We start from the raw sequence: 16,193 nt of genomic DNA on the forward strand, positions 1-16,193 counted from the left end.
ATAGGCATATCGCAGCGTTAACAAAAGTAGCATAGAAAAGCCTAATAGATGATATTTTTTATACCGTATACAGCCAAACACGAGAATTTGAGGGAGCGAGGAATGGGGATGGCAATAAAGCGAATAAAAATTAAACCAACAAAATAAATATATATATATTGTTATTTCAACATACGCCACATGCTAATCGCGCAGTCCGACTGGAAAAGAAACCAAAGAAATTAAAGTACGACAATAATTCGAAACGATACTTATTTTTTCTTCTTCTTGCCGGCCGTCTATTTTTTTTTTTTTTTTTCTTGCGTTTGGCAAAGAAACGAAATAAAATAATAAAGAGAAATATAACGCGAAAATGTCGGAAACATAAACGTACGGATTTGCGCATGTGAATGTGTACATTTATCTATCCGCATATGTACATACGCGTATACATGGGAAAAAAAAAGAAAAGAAAAAAAAAGAAAAAAGAAATATATCCACATCTCTTGATATATGTGTATATATATATATATATATACATATGTATATATATATATACATGAAGTGTGTATACAAACACACATACACATACGCACGTGAGATATAACACGACACGCACGAAGTGAAAATATGCAGATCGATCGTCTCTCTTTGTCTTTTCTTTTCTTTCTTTTTTAATATGATCTTTCGTCCTCCCCTCCCCCCTCCCCTTTGAAACACAAATGCAATGCATAACGAAATAACGAAATAACGAAATAACGGAACGACGTAACATGCTACCACGAATCAAAAATTAATACTTGTTATTTGTATATGTGCGATGAGATCACCACCTTACAAATTTCATTAGATTTCACAGTGAGTAATTAAAATCGTTTCAAAAAGGGAGACAGAGATGGAAATCGATCGATCGATCGATCGATCGATCGATCTGCATTTTTTATATACCATCGAGAAACAGAAATTACTTCGATACGAACTCGGTCAGGGCGCGTGCATGCGAACGGATACTCTTAAAAACAAAACGGCCACATTCGACCGATTATAAATTTATAAAAATTCTAAAGGCTTTTATTTCTTCTTTTAAAAATGTTCGCATCAAAGTAATTTACGACGATGCTACTACATATACGTATCGCGTACAAATTCGCATGTCCTTTAATCCGATCACTTGACGTTGCCCTAAGACGAGCAACGAGAATCTTACACGCGTTTTTCACGAAACGCCTTCGTGATTCGTCTCATCAGTGCGATTGCACTTAAAAAAAAGGAGTACATGTAAAGAGATATACATGTATTTGAGCACCGAAAAGAAGAAGGTAAACGTGGCAGAGACGAACAAAACTAAAAAAAGAAAAGGAAAAATAATAATAATAATAATAATAATAATAATAATAATAATAATAATAATAATAATAATAATAATAAAAGAAAACAAAACCAAACGAACTCTATAAAAGAAAGAAAAAAAAAAAAAAAAGAAGAAAAAAAACGAGATAAAGGAAAAAAAGACATGATATAAAGAAGTACAACAAATTATTAACGAGGGGGATTGTAAAGACGAGGTATACTCATCGGTAACGATAGTCTTAGGAGGTAATAACTTTAGCTTTAAAAAATAAACGTTATGCCATATGTACTTTTGTATGTGTGTGCACGTGTATGTATGTATGTGTGTAGTTTAAAGGTCGGATAATAATATTACTAATAACAGCGGTTAATTATAAGGCCAATAATGCTCGTGTGTGCCATGATAAGCTGCGTAACGACGTCTCGCATAATTTCGAAGCCGAGCAGATTCACCGATGATGCGTTAGATTCTCCTTTTCCTTTTCGTTAGACGTATCTAACGATTGCGCGTTTTGTCCTCGCGCTCTCCACGTATTCGCAATATTTTTTGTTTTTTTATTTTTTTTTTTTTTTGTTTTTTCTTCCTTGTTTCTTTTTTTCTTTCTTTCCTTTTTTTTTTCCTTTTTTTTTGCTTTTGATTTTACACTCGCGAATAATTTTACGAGGTAACAAAGCTAAAGACCCCTATTTCAGGTCGTTAAAAGTTTTCTTACAATTTTCTTTAAGTATGTTAATCTAGAAACTGTGTCGAGAGAGAGAACTCAGAAATATTATCTCGCGATTGTCGAACGTTAAGTACATTGAAAAATTAAACGATCATAATTAATTTTCGATTCGTTTACTAAAAATCGTTTTTTTTTTAAGTCTGCCCGCCAACGAAAGTACGCAACATTACGAGTGATTTCTGCTTGACTGATAACTGCCTTCATTATATGAGGGCACATCTTCTTCACTATTCTTATAATAAAACGTAGTCAATTGCAACGAATATCCTTTGCGAAAAACGCATATTATACATACGTAGAAGTACCTGCCTGATGCGTCGTGACATGTGCCGACTGCCAAAAAATATTATTAAGCGAATTAACTAGCGATCGACGTTGATACGTCGCGACTTAGTGTCGATAATACATATAAGTGATAATAAATGATTGTAGTAACTTAGAGTATCGATAATATTCAATAATGCTCCTAGCTATTAATGATAATACAGTATTAATAATAATAATAATAATAAAAATAGCATATATCTAATAATAATAACTAATAATAATAATAATAATAATAATGATAATAGTAATAATAATAATAATAATAATGATAATAGTAATAATAATAATAATAATAATAATAATAATAATAATAATAATAATAACAACGACGTTAATCAGCAGCGCGGTAAAAATGGACATAACGATAATAGTGATCCGAAGAAACATTAGTAGCACAGACATTAATAAAAACGCTTGTGCCAGGGTTCATCGTGACGACACAACATATATATGTTATATAGGCGATATTAATGACCGCAAACGATACTTTTTTGACTAGGCTCTAGTTTTGTTGTTGTTTACGTGTATCATGTATTATACGTGTAATTATGTATAAATGTACGTGTGAAGTGTAAAAGTGGAGGTGAGATACTACAAACAAGACGACGCGTGCCCGATTTCTCACTTTGTTAGTCATCATGTCGATCAATGTGTTGATTAGTCGTTAGCCTTGGCATAAGTACATTGATTAATTAAAGACACGTCTTTGGTAACTTAACGCGAAGCGTCGCAGCGTCAATACCGCGAAACCGCGTTGCGTCTTACGTTTGTTTTGTCTGTCATATGCCTCCTTATTTTTTTTTTCTTTTTCTCTCTTAAAAAATAATTTGCCAAGACGCTGGACGCTTCGCACATTTGGTTTGACGCATATGTGTCTGCAAGTGTATATGTTTCTTTTTTTTGCGCGCGCACGTGTATGTGTGTGTGCATGTGCGCGCGCGCGTGTATGTGTGTGTGTATGTGTGTGTGAGGGTGCACGCGCGCGAACGCACATCAAAATACTCACATAATAATTAATAACGCGTGAAAGAAGAAGAAGAAACGAAGAAAGAGACGAATGGTGGGACGAAATCCAAAAATGATGCATCGATGTTAGAAAAATTGGCGACCGAACAATAGACACGAACAAAACAAATAGACTAGGGGATTGTGAATCCATTCTCTTTATCTTTCTTTCACTTTCCCTCTTTTTCTTTTTCACTCCCTCTCTTCTTTTTTCTCTCTTTCTTTTCTTTATCTTGATTCTTCGTCTCCCGACGTTGTTACGAGAGTCTAGTGGAAGAAGGAATGTCAATTTGTTCGGCGTCGAATCTCGAGTTCTTATTTAATCTAATTAACCCTTAATCAGACGCGCTTTCTTTTCCTTTTTTTTTTCTTTACATTTATTTTAATTCCGTTTCATTTTTTTTTCTTCTACATATTTTCTTCTACATAATACGATTGTAATTTCAAATATATCAGCTTTTTTCATCAAATCACAACAACGCGTAGTCGATTTTTCGTAAGAGAACCGAATAATAAAAATCAATATTGTATCGTACGTGTTACGCCTAATATCGGGTAAAATTTCGAGATTCGACCGCGTCGAATTTTGAAAATTCTCGTTGAATGTAAGTCTACGAGATCGAGTCGGACGTGACGTGGATCGGGAAACGCGGCTGAATGTGTTACTCACATGCGTTCTCGATGCCATAATGATGTTTTAATTCCATTTATTTCTTAAACGAGTCCGCGCGTTTCTTAAATAATACGTATTCGATCGACGGAAATTCCGAAAATTTCAAGGTGTCCCATCGATATTCTCTTTCTTTCTCGCTCACACTCGCTCGGTCCCTTTCTCTCATTTCCCATTCACTCGCTCCCACTGTCGTTTCCTATCAGGCCCTTAATTGCACGGCTTTTTATTATTAAAAAGCGATCCTAGTTCGATCCTACATATGATACAGTCTTATCACAAAGTCAATTACAAAATGTCTCTTACATATGTCTCTGTCTTTTCTACTACTACTTTTCGCTTTTTTCCTCTGTTAGAATGTGAGAATGTGTTGTGAGTGTGTGTGTATGTGAGAGTGTGTGAGTTAGTGAGTGAGCGTGTATGTCAGCTCTATTTTATTTATCTTTTCTTTCGTCTTTTACGTTTCTTTCATTTTCTTATTTTTCTTGATTTTTGGTATATTCGCAGAATCTGGATACATAACGCGCAACAAGTCCTCGCACATCAAAGGAGTCAAACAAAGGACTCGACGTACTCCCAACGTTGGTCTATCTTCCCCACACCCGCTTACCCGGGTTTTATCCCCCCTCCCTGCCCCATACACTCTTTTGTTTTTTTCCTTTTTAATTTATACCTCTTTCTTTTAGTTGTTTTTTTTTTCTTTTTATTCTTTACACATCTACTATCTATATATGTCCAAATTGCCGGCACGTATGTATACAAACAGGCGCTTCGACACCGACGGCGGACTCCGACAGTGAGCCGATAAAAATAAATCTCAGTCAACGATTAATATACATAATAATATATATATCTATATGTATATATATATATATATATGTATCTAATGTATTCTCGCAGCGTTACGTCCTATCTTCCTCCCATTCGTTTTTCCATTCTTCTATTTGTCTCTTTTTCTCTCGAGTCTGGTGGTCCAAAGAACGATCCTTTCTTAGCCTATTGGAACGTCAAGAAAGGGTATTTCACGTCTAAGATCCTCAGGATCCTATTCTTTTCGACTTTAGACCGTGATACGAGGAATAAAACACGTTTACGTATATGTACGTACACATCACAGGAGAGGAAGAATAGTCGCAGATTTTTTTTTCCCAGACACGAAGGATCTGTTTGAATCCTGGTAGGACGCGCTTGGGCTCCGTTTCGGTCTCTCTTTGCTCTCGAGCTTCGTACGCGTATTCGGAATCCTCTCGTTCTCCGTCATTAGAACACCACTCTTCTTCTTCTTCTTCTTCTTCTTCTTCTTCTTCCTCTTGTTCCTTTCTTCTTTGTCCCACGGGAAATACTTTGTACTGCTCAGAAGTAGTCTTGACGATCAACAAGGATTCCTTTTCTCTCGTTCCCATTATTTTAACCACGCTTAAAGATCGCGTCGAATCGCAGACAGTTCCGCGCGAAATTCGCAGGCACACGAATGGATTTCTCTCTCTCTCTCTCTCTCTCTCTCTCTCTCCCTCTCTCTCTCTCTCTCTCTCTCTCTCTATGCGAAGGAGATAATAGTCGAAGGATAAGATAGGAAGAGTGCAGGAGAATTTGGTGATGATCTGCCAGGAATGGTTGGACACAACGGTGACCAATTAGTCTTAGAGAGAAAGATGGGGGAGTAGTGGTTATGTTTTTTTTTGTTTTTGTGTGTTTTCTTTTTGGTGTTTTTTTTCTTTTCTTTTTTTTTTTTTTTTTTTTTTTTTTTTCTTTTTTTTTGTACAGGCAGCACCGACAGACACAGAGAGACCGATCGAGAGACTGACCAAGGAGTCGTAACTGATTGACCGACTTGGTCGACGATCGAAGACGATCGATTGACCGATCGACCGATCGATTGACTGACTGACTGACTGACTGACTGACTGACTGACTGACTGAGATTGACATGGCACGGCGACTCCGATCGAGAGTACACGGTCACAACGTCACAGGCCACCTGCTGGCACACAAACAAACACACGGACAGGTTAGTCACCACCACACACCAGATATGTAGGATATCCTCGGATGCGAGATGCACGCTGGATAGCTCGTACCTTTCTGAGGCCACGCAAAGCGAACTTTCTCTTTAGTCGATCGTTCCTCGCTCTTTCGACGAGGTTAGAAAAGTAGAGAAAGAGAGAGAGAGAGAGAGAGAGAGAGACAGAGAGACAGAGAGACAGATAAAAGGGCACACAAGCTACACCTAGTTGGCCAGCCAGCCAGCTAGCTAGCCATCCATCCAAGTTTTCCTTTCGCGAGCGTCCTCGTCATTAGCAAAGGGAAAACCTGAAAGACTAGCTAGCCCCACTAGATTACAAATGCCCATTTGCGAAGCCTTTTCAGAGGTACGAAAACACACCGTGCATCGTGCACACAGGTATAACTACGTCCGGACCGTCGTCGATTTTAGACTGAGATTCAACAAACGAGGACCCAAAATTGCTTTGACTTTACGAATTGTTCCCGTCCGTCGCAGTTCGACGTCGTTTACGAAATCGTTCTGAATAATCATCAAACGTGGTACGTGCACAACACACACACACACACACATATATATATATATATATATATATATTTATTTGGGGCCTCGTTCGCATCACTCGCGACAAAAGCAGCACCATCATTCGCCGATAGTTCTCACGAGTTTCTGATAGTCCCTTCATTTGAAAAATTAGTTCTCCCTTGGAGAAGGGAATGTGTTAGATATCTACATATGTATATCGTATGTATAATATGTTTTGTACATTCAAATGAGAACGATAGACGACGGTGCCGAATAGCACGCGACGGGCACCGGCATTCCGAAAACACATGGCAATGGTTGTTAGTCTTTACCAACTAATAGAAGCGTACTAGTAGCGTGATTAACCATAAATAAGGCTTAGTGAATAATATAATAGCGAGATGGGTATGCATCGAGAATTTCGTGCATCCCGTAAACGTTCAACGGCATGGATTCACGACGTGCGAATGAGACGATTCGAACGAGAAAATTAAGGAGCTAGAATTTTTCATTCCACGATTAATGTTACTACCGACGTTGCGTGAAAATTTTCGAAGCGAAACTATATATATATATATATATATATATATATATATACATATATATACACATATACATATATACATATATATATATATGTGTGTGTGTGTCTGTGTTTATATATATAGTTATCTACAAAGCCGTATGTTGTGTATAATGTATGTATGTATGTGTCTGTTAGTAAACTTCACGTACGTAACTTCACTTTGTGCAACGAGTTAGCACAGTAAGCTTTAAACTGGCAGCCTTTTGCAACGAAACGAGTTTGATTACACAACTTAGAAAGGGGGTTGAACGAGGGAATAGGTACTTCTGTCGTACCTTCGAAAGTCGAAGGAACGAACATCGAAAGCGCGTTATTGGTACGATAAATGAATAGCGTACGACAAATATAGGTGATTTGTGAGAGGAGATTTGATTTCAAGTTTATCCTTTCTTCTCTATTTAATACACGTGTATACGTCCTGCGAAAGACCTATGAATAATAGCTACTGACTATTATTTATTTAATCACGGTTGCAAAATATCATAGAACTTTCTTGACAACGACTGTAACGCGATCATATAAATTATATATATATATATATATATATATATATATATGTATGTATGTGTGCGTATATGTATATGTATATGTATATGTAAAATGTATAGATATGTATGTATGATTAGAAACGAAATGATTAAAACACGTTGATAAATATAAAAAGTATATATTATAAAATATATATATATATGTAGAATAGGACGGAATAAAAGAGAGAAAGCCGAGTTATATGTATATATACATATATGGTAGAAAGCAAATTTTAAAAAGGACGATACTTTAATTCTCGTTCGTAAAAAATCTAAAGAAAAAAAGTCTTTTCGAGTATCACAGCTTCGTTACAATTTGGGAATTGGGGGTAGCGGTGGGAGGGAACGGGGAGAGCCTAGCTTTGATCTATAAGTGAAATAAACGATACGACCGAGCGACGCCGGTAAGTCGTTGTTTCTTGGACACCGCGCCTTATCGTTACTTCGATTTTCTTCTATAAATACTGTTTGACTAGAGGATCGTACGTGGTTGCACGTCCAAGGAAGAAATACTGTTTTCCGATAGCTCCTTCGAATCGTAATGGCGGCCCTGTCTGCCTGAGGAGTCGAAAAAATCCCGTAAGTCGGTTGTTATTCTCGTTACGATTTAACCAGAAACTAATCGCGCGAATACGAGTCCGACTATGAGAAAAATAGATATTGCTAACTGATATAGTAAGACCAAAGCTCTAATATCCATAGTCCTTGGTATCTACCTACGAACGCTCGAGGATGATGTCAACTAGTACGGCTTCGAAGCGTCCTTGGATCGTTTCAATTGAACCTTAAGTCGCTTCGTGCCGATCTGGAAACCGTTCATCGCCTGGATCGCTGCTTGCGCGCTCGCAGAGTTGTCGTACGAGACGAAACCTGAAAGAAATATGACCGTTCTCGTTCAATCGACAATTTTATAACACTATGATACGATTTATTAACTAACTTTCAATGAATTTCTTTTTTCCCTTCTTTCGAAATTCAAAACTCACCGAAGCATTTGCTCAATTTCGTCTGTTTATCGATGAAAACTTTGGCGGATATGACATTGCCGAAAGGTAGAAAGGTAGAAGCTAGATCGGTATCACTGAATTCCTGCGGTAAGTGGTAGATGAAGAGGTTACCACCTTCAGGACCCTCGATCTGCTTGCCAGCGGCACTGAAACTCGAATTTTGCGCCGCCGCCGCTGCTGCAGCCGCTGCCGCCGTGAATGCCGGGAACCCTGAAATAATAAAATTCGATTCAGCGGATGACACGGATTTATACGATAATACTATATTATTGTATTCGATCGTAGTCGTAAGAACATGAACATGTTTATTTTACGTTCTTCCGACGTTCGTTCCTCGAGATGCTTCGTCGTCTTGAAAAAAAAAAAAAAAAAAAAAAAAAAAATCAAATTACGACATTCGTTTCGTTACAAAGCTCAATTTTGATTGAATATTTTATATTTTATATTTCGGAATTTTACATTTTATACTCGTAAATTCTTTTTTCTTCATCTTATTTTATTTTTTCTCAAAAAGACGAAGTATCTCGAAAATCGACCATTTCACGAACACAATTCTCGTACTGAAGCTTTATCTAAATTGTCCATGTAGATTACTCGTTCGAATAAACGACACGGGCCCTGGTGCATCGGCATAGAGTCGTTTTATTCGCTCGGAAGTGAACCAGATGGACGGCTAAAAATACTGGAATAGCGCATGACGGAGTGTACTGCACGTTTTACACAGCTAAGCGTTGGCAATTCTACTCTTTCTTTTTTTTTTATTTTTTTTTTTTTTTTTTTATTTTTTTTTTTTTTTTAAATATATATATATATATATTTTTTTCTTATTTTTTTATTTTTACTCACTATGCAATTCTTTCTTTTCCACGGTCACCGTCGTCTTTCCAATGAGAGCTTTAATGCGCACAGTTAACTCGTTAGAAAATGCACCTTTACGATCAATGCAGATTATAACATTTATATACATATATATGTGTATATATATATATAGTATAGTTATACATACAATGCTTTTGTCGTTTATAACGACACGCTTTTAAAATGATTTAAAAACAATTACCTGCGTACTGCTGCAAGCTCGAATAAGCGTTACTCAGAGAGTCCTGCAATCCGTTCAAAGGTGCTCCTGTCAAGGAATTAAGCGCAAGAGACGTTACAGGACTTAGGCTTCCACCGGTCGACCCTTTAAAATGAATACAAAGGTCTATTTATTTTCCATCTTTTGATATTAAAAAAACATGTTAATCGTGCTTAAATTCGGTCGTCCTTTAATCGACGATAAAATAATAACTTTCTAAACATGCTGCATGCTACGACGTTGGGACAACCCTCACTATTTAATCCTTGTTAACTTTTTAGCGGTAATAATAAATGGATTTAGTATATCGATAAATATCGGATTAGTATCGTATAAAAATATGGTACACATATGATATCTCATTGACATTCTATCTCTACTATGAGTGTGGTCAATACTTTCTCTACCATTGTTCTGTAGTTTTTTTTTCTCTTTTTTTTTACACAACGAGAAATGGGTTATTAATTTGATATACGTTGAGCATTCGTTAATTGCAATAAGCTTGTACAAGTTAAATACGTCCATGACTGTACATTTCGAATAAATACTCACTATATGATATATATATATATATATATATATATATATATATATATATATGTATATACAAATCATCATTAATAAGTTATTATAACTTTAAATTGGTGTATAGTGTGTTGCAGGTTTTTGGAGAACTCTTTAAAATCGGATATGGACATATATTACGAATCAAATTTTGTTCGAGCCAAGGTGAGTTCTTTTTTATTCGCAAATAATACGCCATTAGTACCACTGTTTCGATGGGGATAGGTGGGGGTGGGGGTGGAGGGGAGGAAAAAAAAACAAAGCAGTAGTGCGAGAAAAATATAAATTTTACACAAAAACGAACGGGTTAAATTGAGGAAAGGATCAATGTAAAGGATATAGATAAGAACTCTCGTAATAATACGAGGATGCAATACGAAGGAAGGGATCATTCGAGCAAACCAACGAAGTAGATGGACGAACAACGATACAATATCGTTTTCCGTAAATTCTCACCTGTACTTCCTGTCTTCCCGAGTAGGGCAGCTAAGCACGAAAAAAAATGCGTATCGTTAAAATACTGACGACTGATTGATTGGATATATATAATATATGTGTATATATATATATATGTATATATATATATATATATATATATATATATATAAAAAGAAAAATGTGGAGGCTAATCTCTAAAAAAAGATAACTTAAGAGATAGTATATATCATTTTGGTACGGAATACTAAAATCGGCTAAAAAAGATACAACCGAATTAATATTCCTAATGTATCTTACTTTGGCTCAATGACGGTTGATGAATGAATATGGTAACACGGTCACCAATTGACTGTAATCATTTTCGCGGTTTTTGGGAGTCTATAAACGCATCTGTCATTGCTCTATAATTTCATGAATTTTCGAAAATTCAATTTCTTCCATTAATCGATTACATTGAAATATTCATTTGGCATCCTACAGCCATAATAATCGACGCATTCACATTACGTCATATTCACCGCATACGAGATAGTACATCGTGGAAATTGAAACGTTGTAGAGAAAGATGAAATACTATATTTGGATGTGGTAGTATGCCTATACGTCTACATGTATGTACTATTAAATAAGCGAAATGGGAAAATCAGACCGTTGCACGAGTTAGGGTCCTCGGTATGATCGAAATTAATTTAGTAATTGTTAATACTGTACCAGGCAATGGGACACGTACATAGCGACATACCTGCTGTCGAATTCGCCAGTCCGCTTAACGCTGAAACACAGAACACGTTCACGACATTAGCAAAGCAACGTTAGTGACGAATGTATGAAATTGTCCGATATATGTATTACATATATACATTTTTCAGGCTACTCGAAAGTATCTCGTGAGATTTAAGATCGATCAGAAATTTTTTTCCTCTTTTTCCTTTTTTCTTTTTATACAACTCCAATTACTCCGGTCAATCAATGTTTATCGATTATAATACCAATTTACGTGTATACATGTATATATTGCAACGCACACAAAATTCTGATACGTTAAATACTAAAGTATACAACAAGCGAATACGTGAGTTAAAGTATAACGTTAATACATATAAACGTTGAAAGGGTATTTGCTGCGCTCTCTCACACTCCGCCATTTTGAACTTTGGGTTTCCATGCATACCTATTAAAGCTTAAACAGTTCACCTACTCTCCTGGAATTATAATAATGCATGCGATCATTAACGATTAACGAAGTTTAAGCGATATTTTCTTTTTCTCTCGTGAATGCTGATCAACATGTAATAATGTATAAGAAGCATAATAATTACTTGTGCACGTTGACGGTATATTCTCCTTTTTAATCGACTCTAATTTTTATCATTTTCTTGTTTTGTCTATTTTTTTTCCTTTTTTTTTTTTTCTTTCTTTTTTCTTTTTTATCTTCGAGCCAAAGAAGAACATACACGATCATTTCGTTTTGTACGTAAAATAAATTTCAATAGATAATATTAACCAATATCTTGTCTCTAACGACTAATAAAAATTATTTAATAAGCCACACGCAATGTTTCGTAATGCATAGTACTCACTGGTTGGTGACACTTGAAGGTTGCCGTTTCCGCCAGTCATAGCTGCCAATGTAACAAGATTTTGCATACTCATCGGCGATACACCAGCATTTGCTGAAATTTGATAAAAACTGCGTTTAGTTCGAACGAAATCATTATCGCATGAATGGAAAAATTTGAAAGAATTAATCGTATACGTAAAATAATCGTAAAATAAAATAAAATAATTGTCAATCGGAAAAGTTTGTTAAGTAAATGATAAAGAAGAATCACAGGTATAAATAAATACGTATGTATGTACGTTGTTATGTTAAAAGAATGTTTCGTAATGGCACCGTTTTTTCCACGGATGTAACGATACGTCATCAAATGATCATCGGTTTTTCAACAGCATACAATAAACACGTATATTAAATCGCTTTAATAATTACGTTCACGTGACGTTCGAGCCAAGCAAGACTTTGGCACGATTCCCAAGTATATATAAAATATTCAATTTTATTATTATCAGGACAAATTTCGGATTCTTTGCGGATTCGTATGATGTTTGAAATATATATATATAAAGATTTGTATTATGAGACATATATATATATATATATATATATGTATATATATTGGCGAGATATGGGAAGTGAAGGAAAAGGAAGAAGGGAGATCGTTGATATCGGTATCGAAAAAGCGAAAATAAAATGAAAATGATGGACACTGACCATACTCACCAGCGGAGTTACCGAGGGACGCGAGAGTCGCTAGACCCTGGAGATTGGCAGGATTAATCTCCGGTGGACTTGGAACAGCAGGTGGAGCGGCGTGTGCGGGGGTAGCTGCACCGAGGCCAAGGTGCTGCTGTAGCAACAGCTGATGCTGAACACTCGAGAGAGCGTTCGCTCCGGCGCCGGCGGCTACCGGGGTGGCCGCACTCGTTGTCGCTTGCAACTGCTGCAACAACTGCAACGACGACGGCGCCAGCGTATGCGTCTCACCCTGAAAAACGTTTTAGAAACCATTTATTCTTATATTTTTTTTCTTTCCCTTTTTTTCTTTTTTCCTTTTACTTCAAGAGAATCTTGTTATCCTTCGTAAATAATAAAATCGAATCATCGTCCATCAATCTCGGGATCAAGGCAAGATCAATTTTTTATTATTCGAATTTTATTTACTTGCAAATGATTGCGTCAATTTCCTTTCGCTTTAATTTTGTCTATCTACATATATACATATGTAAATAGAAAAGGAAAAAAATATATATATATATCCATGTAAGATAAGAAAGTAAGGAAAGTTCTCACGGAACTCGAGATGTTTTCGTTCGGCGATCGCGAATTTATGGAAAACTTATTTCGTCCCTTGATGCAAATGGAATCGTTGATTTCGAGGAAAAAGGTTCGCTGTGAAATATTAAAGATATACGGACCGTCGTCAGGTAATGCGGCGCCATGTTGACTCCTGCGATATTCCAGAGATTCGCTTGAATTTGCTGCATCCTTTTTTGATCCTTTTCCTTCTGTGTGTCAGCGAATTTCACAACCAGAGGTGATGAGCATCCCTGAAAAGCATGTAAAATTTTGTAATACGGGAAATGTAGAACGTTGCTTATTCAGATATGAGCTCGCGAGTCGTACGGTTTATACGGATATGAAATTCATGGAAAATTATTGTTTCCTTCATTCTTATTCTTTTTATTCTTTTCAATTTTAAATTCATCGTGACGAACGACCTGGATGGACCCTCGGGTTAGATCATCGGAAATACTGGTTCATAAGTTCGGCCGTAAGTGGATACGTTAAAACGAGAGGATTCTTTTCGAGATAGGATTATTTTTAATAATTCGAATTATGAACGAATTTGAATGGAATGCTCGAATCTACCGCATGAAAGATGACAGATCGATTAAAATAAAATACAAATTATTAAAGCGGGTGATCGGAGAAGAGAATGAAGTTCGAGGAACTCGAATACGAGTATTCGAATACGAAATATTCATGATATTAAAATGGAATTGTCGTCGTGCTCGCATGCCTTGGCACGGCTCGCTTTTACTATTCGAAATAGCACGTGACATAGGCGTAACGGTAGCATCAGTACGGCTAACGAAACAATTCCATGGAGTATGCGGAATGCATTTTGCGACTCGCCTACCCGAGCCAATTCCTTTAAGTATCTGACATTATTTTTCACTTTAACGATCGCACCAGCACTACCGCTGGAAAAGCTGTTAAAGAAGAAACCTAACTTTTTCCAGGTCTCGTAGATGCATTTTAGAAAGAGATCGAAATAGATTCAAGAAATAGACAATACGTTTGCATGATTCTTTCTTGATCCAAAACGAAAATTAAAAGAAGAAAAAAAAAAAAAAAAAAAAAAAAAAAAAAAACCAAAAGCATCAAATCTATTAATTAATTCAACAACGAGGATGTCAGGTACGAAGATATCAGGCATGACTTGTGCATACGTATTCCATATATGCATGCGGTTTCATTAAAGTTTTCCGAGACAACGTGGTTGCTATTTCGTTTCTGGAATACTAATGACGTTTCCTACTAATACGTCGTTAAAGAAGAGAAACTATTTATTTTTCATGGCTAAAAATATAATGCATTTGACGAAAGAAAGATCCTTAAATGTGATTTATTTGGAGATATTTTTTTTTTTTTTACACCTACGGTATTATAATTGAATAAACAGACTGGTAAAAGATACACGAAGCATCCATTGATCAACGGTGTTGTTGAATTAATTAATCGAGTAATACCGTTAGTAGAATTTCTTACACCTGCTAAGAATATAGGCCTAATAGAAACTAGTGGAAAAGATTGGATGACGTAGCCTCGTGTAATCAATCCGATTTAGTCGTAGAAGGCTAAGAGCAAACAAGATGTCAACCAAGACGAGCGGACGAGAAAAGAAAAGGCGGAAAAGTCACGATGGCGTGTTTCGAATCGCAAAGGTGTCGTCTAATACAAGATCTTTCCTATTTTTTCTTCGCTCGGTTTTGGTTACCCCAAGTTAAATCGGTATATCACTGTGACGAGGTGACTAGCCGGGGTTGTGCGATGACTATGTGCGGACGTTCCTCCGAATGATAATGGCATCGAGCCAATGTCCGTCAAGCTCGCTGAATCGCCACGAAAAGAAACGAGCCGCGAAGTCTTAACGATGCCTCTTCCTCCTCCTCCTTCCCCCTTCTCCTCCTCCTCTTCCTCCTCCTTCTTCTTCTTATAGTAACAATAAGTTATCTACGTAAAATGCATTTCTTCCTACTCGAACATTTTTCGTTCGTATCAACCGTAGATCATCTTGTCTAAACTCGTATAATGGATCGTCTCGATTTTACTGATTCGTTAAAAAATGATTTAGAGAGGATATAATAAAAAATCGTAATATTTAAACGCTCATAAAATGCATAAGGGATTATAGATTCTGATATATAAATCGTTCAGTTTGCCAAATATTTGCTCTTTTCAGCGAACATCTTATATTTTGATACGTGAAATATGACGTTCGAAGAAATAAATTAGCTCGATGGATATCGTAAATTCTTTTAAGAAGGACGCTAAATGATTAGGAGAAATATGAATCGAGACAACTTTAAGTAACACAACATTTTACTTACCTCCATCGTTTGCGAATGATGAAGGGCCTTAATGGCGTTGATAGCGTATTGTTTACTAGCGAAGGTAACGAAGGCACAGCCTTTACTTTGTCCGGCATTGTCTCGCAATACCGAACACTCCTCGATCGTTCCGTAGACGCTGAACATGCTTCTGACGTCATTTTCGGTGTATTTTTTTGATAACATGCCAACGAACAACTTGCGTTCTGAAACAAAGATAATAATGATTATT

General features: G+C 36.3%; 1 protein-coding gene across 28 annotated transcripts in view; it reads right to left on the reverse strand.

Moving 5' to 3' along the window:
- Window positions 1-130: 130 nt before the first annotated feature.
- LOC124956596 (CUGBP Elav-like family member 1) overlaps window positions 131-16,193 on the reverse strand; it is a 222,556-nt gene continuing 206,493 nt past the window's right edge. For 3 of the 28 annotated variants that reach the window (XM_047512620.1, XM_047512622.1, XM_047512623.1), the window contains 11 exons: window positions 15,962-16,167; window positions 13,763-13,894; window positions 13,059-13,332; window positions 12,367-12,459; window positions 11,517-11,558; window positions 10,805-10,834; window positions 9,767-9,889; window positions 9,553-9,600; window positions 8,686-8,916; window positions 8,416-8,569; window positions 5,739-6,037 (listed from right to left, as the gene is read on the reverse strand). In XM_047512620.1, coding sequence (XP_047368576.1) covers window positions 8,442-8,569; window positions 8,686-8,916; window positions 9,553-9,600; window positions 9,767-9,889; window positions 10,805-10,834; window positions 11,517-11,558; window positions 12,367-12,459; window positions 13,059-13,332; window positions 13,763-13,894; window positions 15,962-16,167 — 1,307 coding nt within the window. In that variant the 3' untranslated portion in view covers window positions 5,739-6,037; window positions 8,416-8,441. Of the gene's footprint in view, window positions 1,324-5,738; window positions 6,038-7,820; window positions 8,258-8,415; window positions 8,570-8,685; window positions 8,917-9,552; window positions 9,601-9,766; window positions 9,890-10,804; window positions 10,835-11,516; window positions 11,559-12,366; window positions 12,460-13,058; window positions 13,333-13,762; window positions 13,895-15,961; window positions 16,168-16,193 lie in introns of those variants that run through there. The other 25 variants (XR_007103311.1, XR_007103308.1, XR_007103310.1 and 22 more) reach the window with 25 other exon arrangements.

This window comes from Vespa velutina, chromosome 22 (genome assembly GCF_912470025.1).
Source record: "Vespa velutina chromosome 22, iVesVel2.1, whole genome shotgun sequence".
Taxonomy (NCBI): domain Eukaryota; kingdom Metazoa; phylum Arthropoda; class Insecta; order Hymenoptera; family Vespidae; genus Vespa; species Vespa velutina.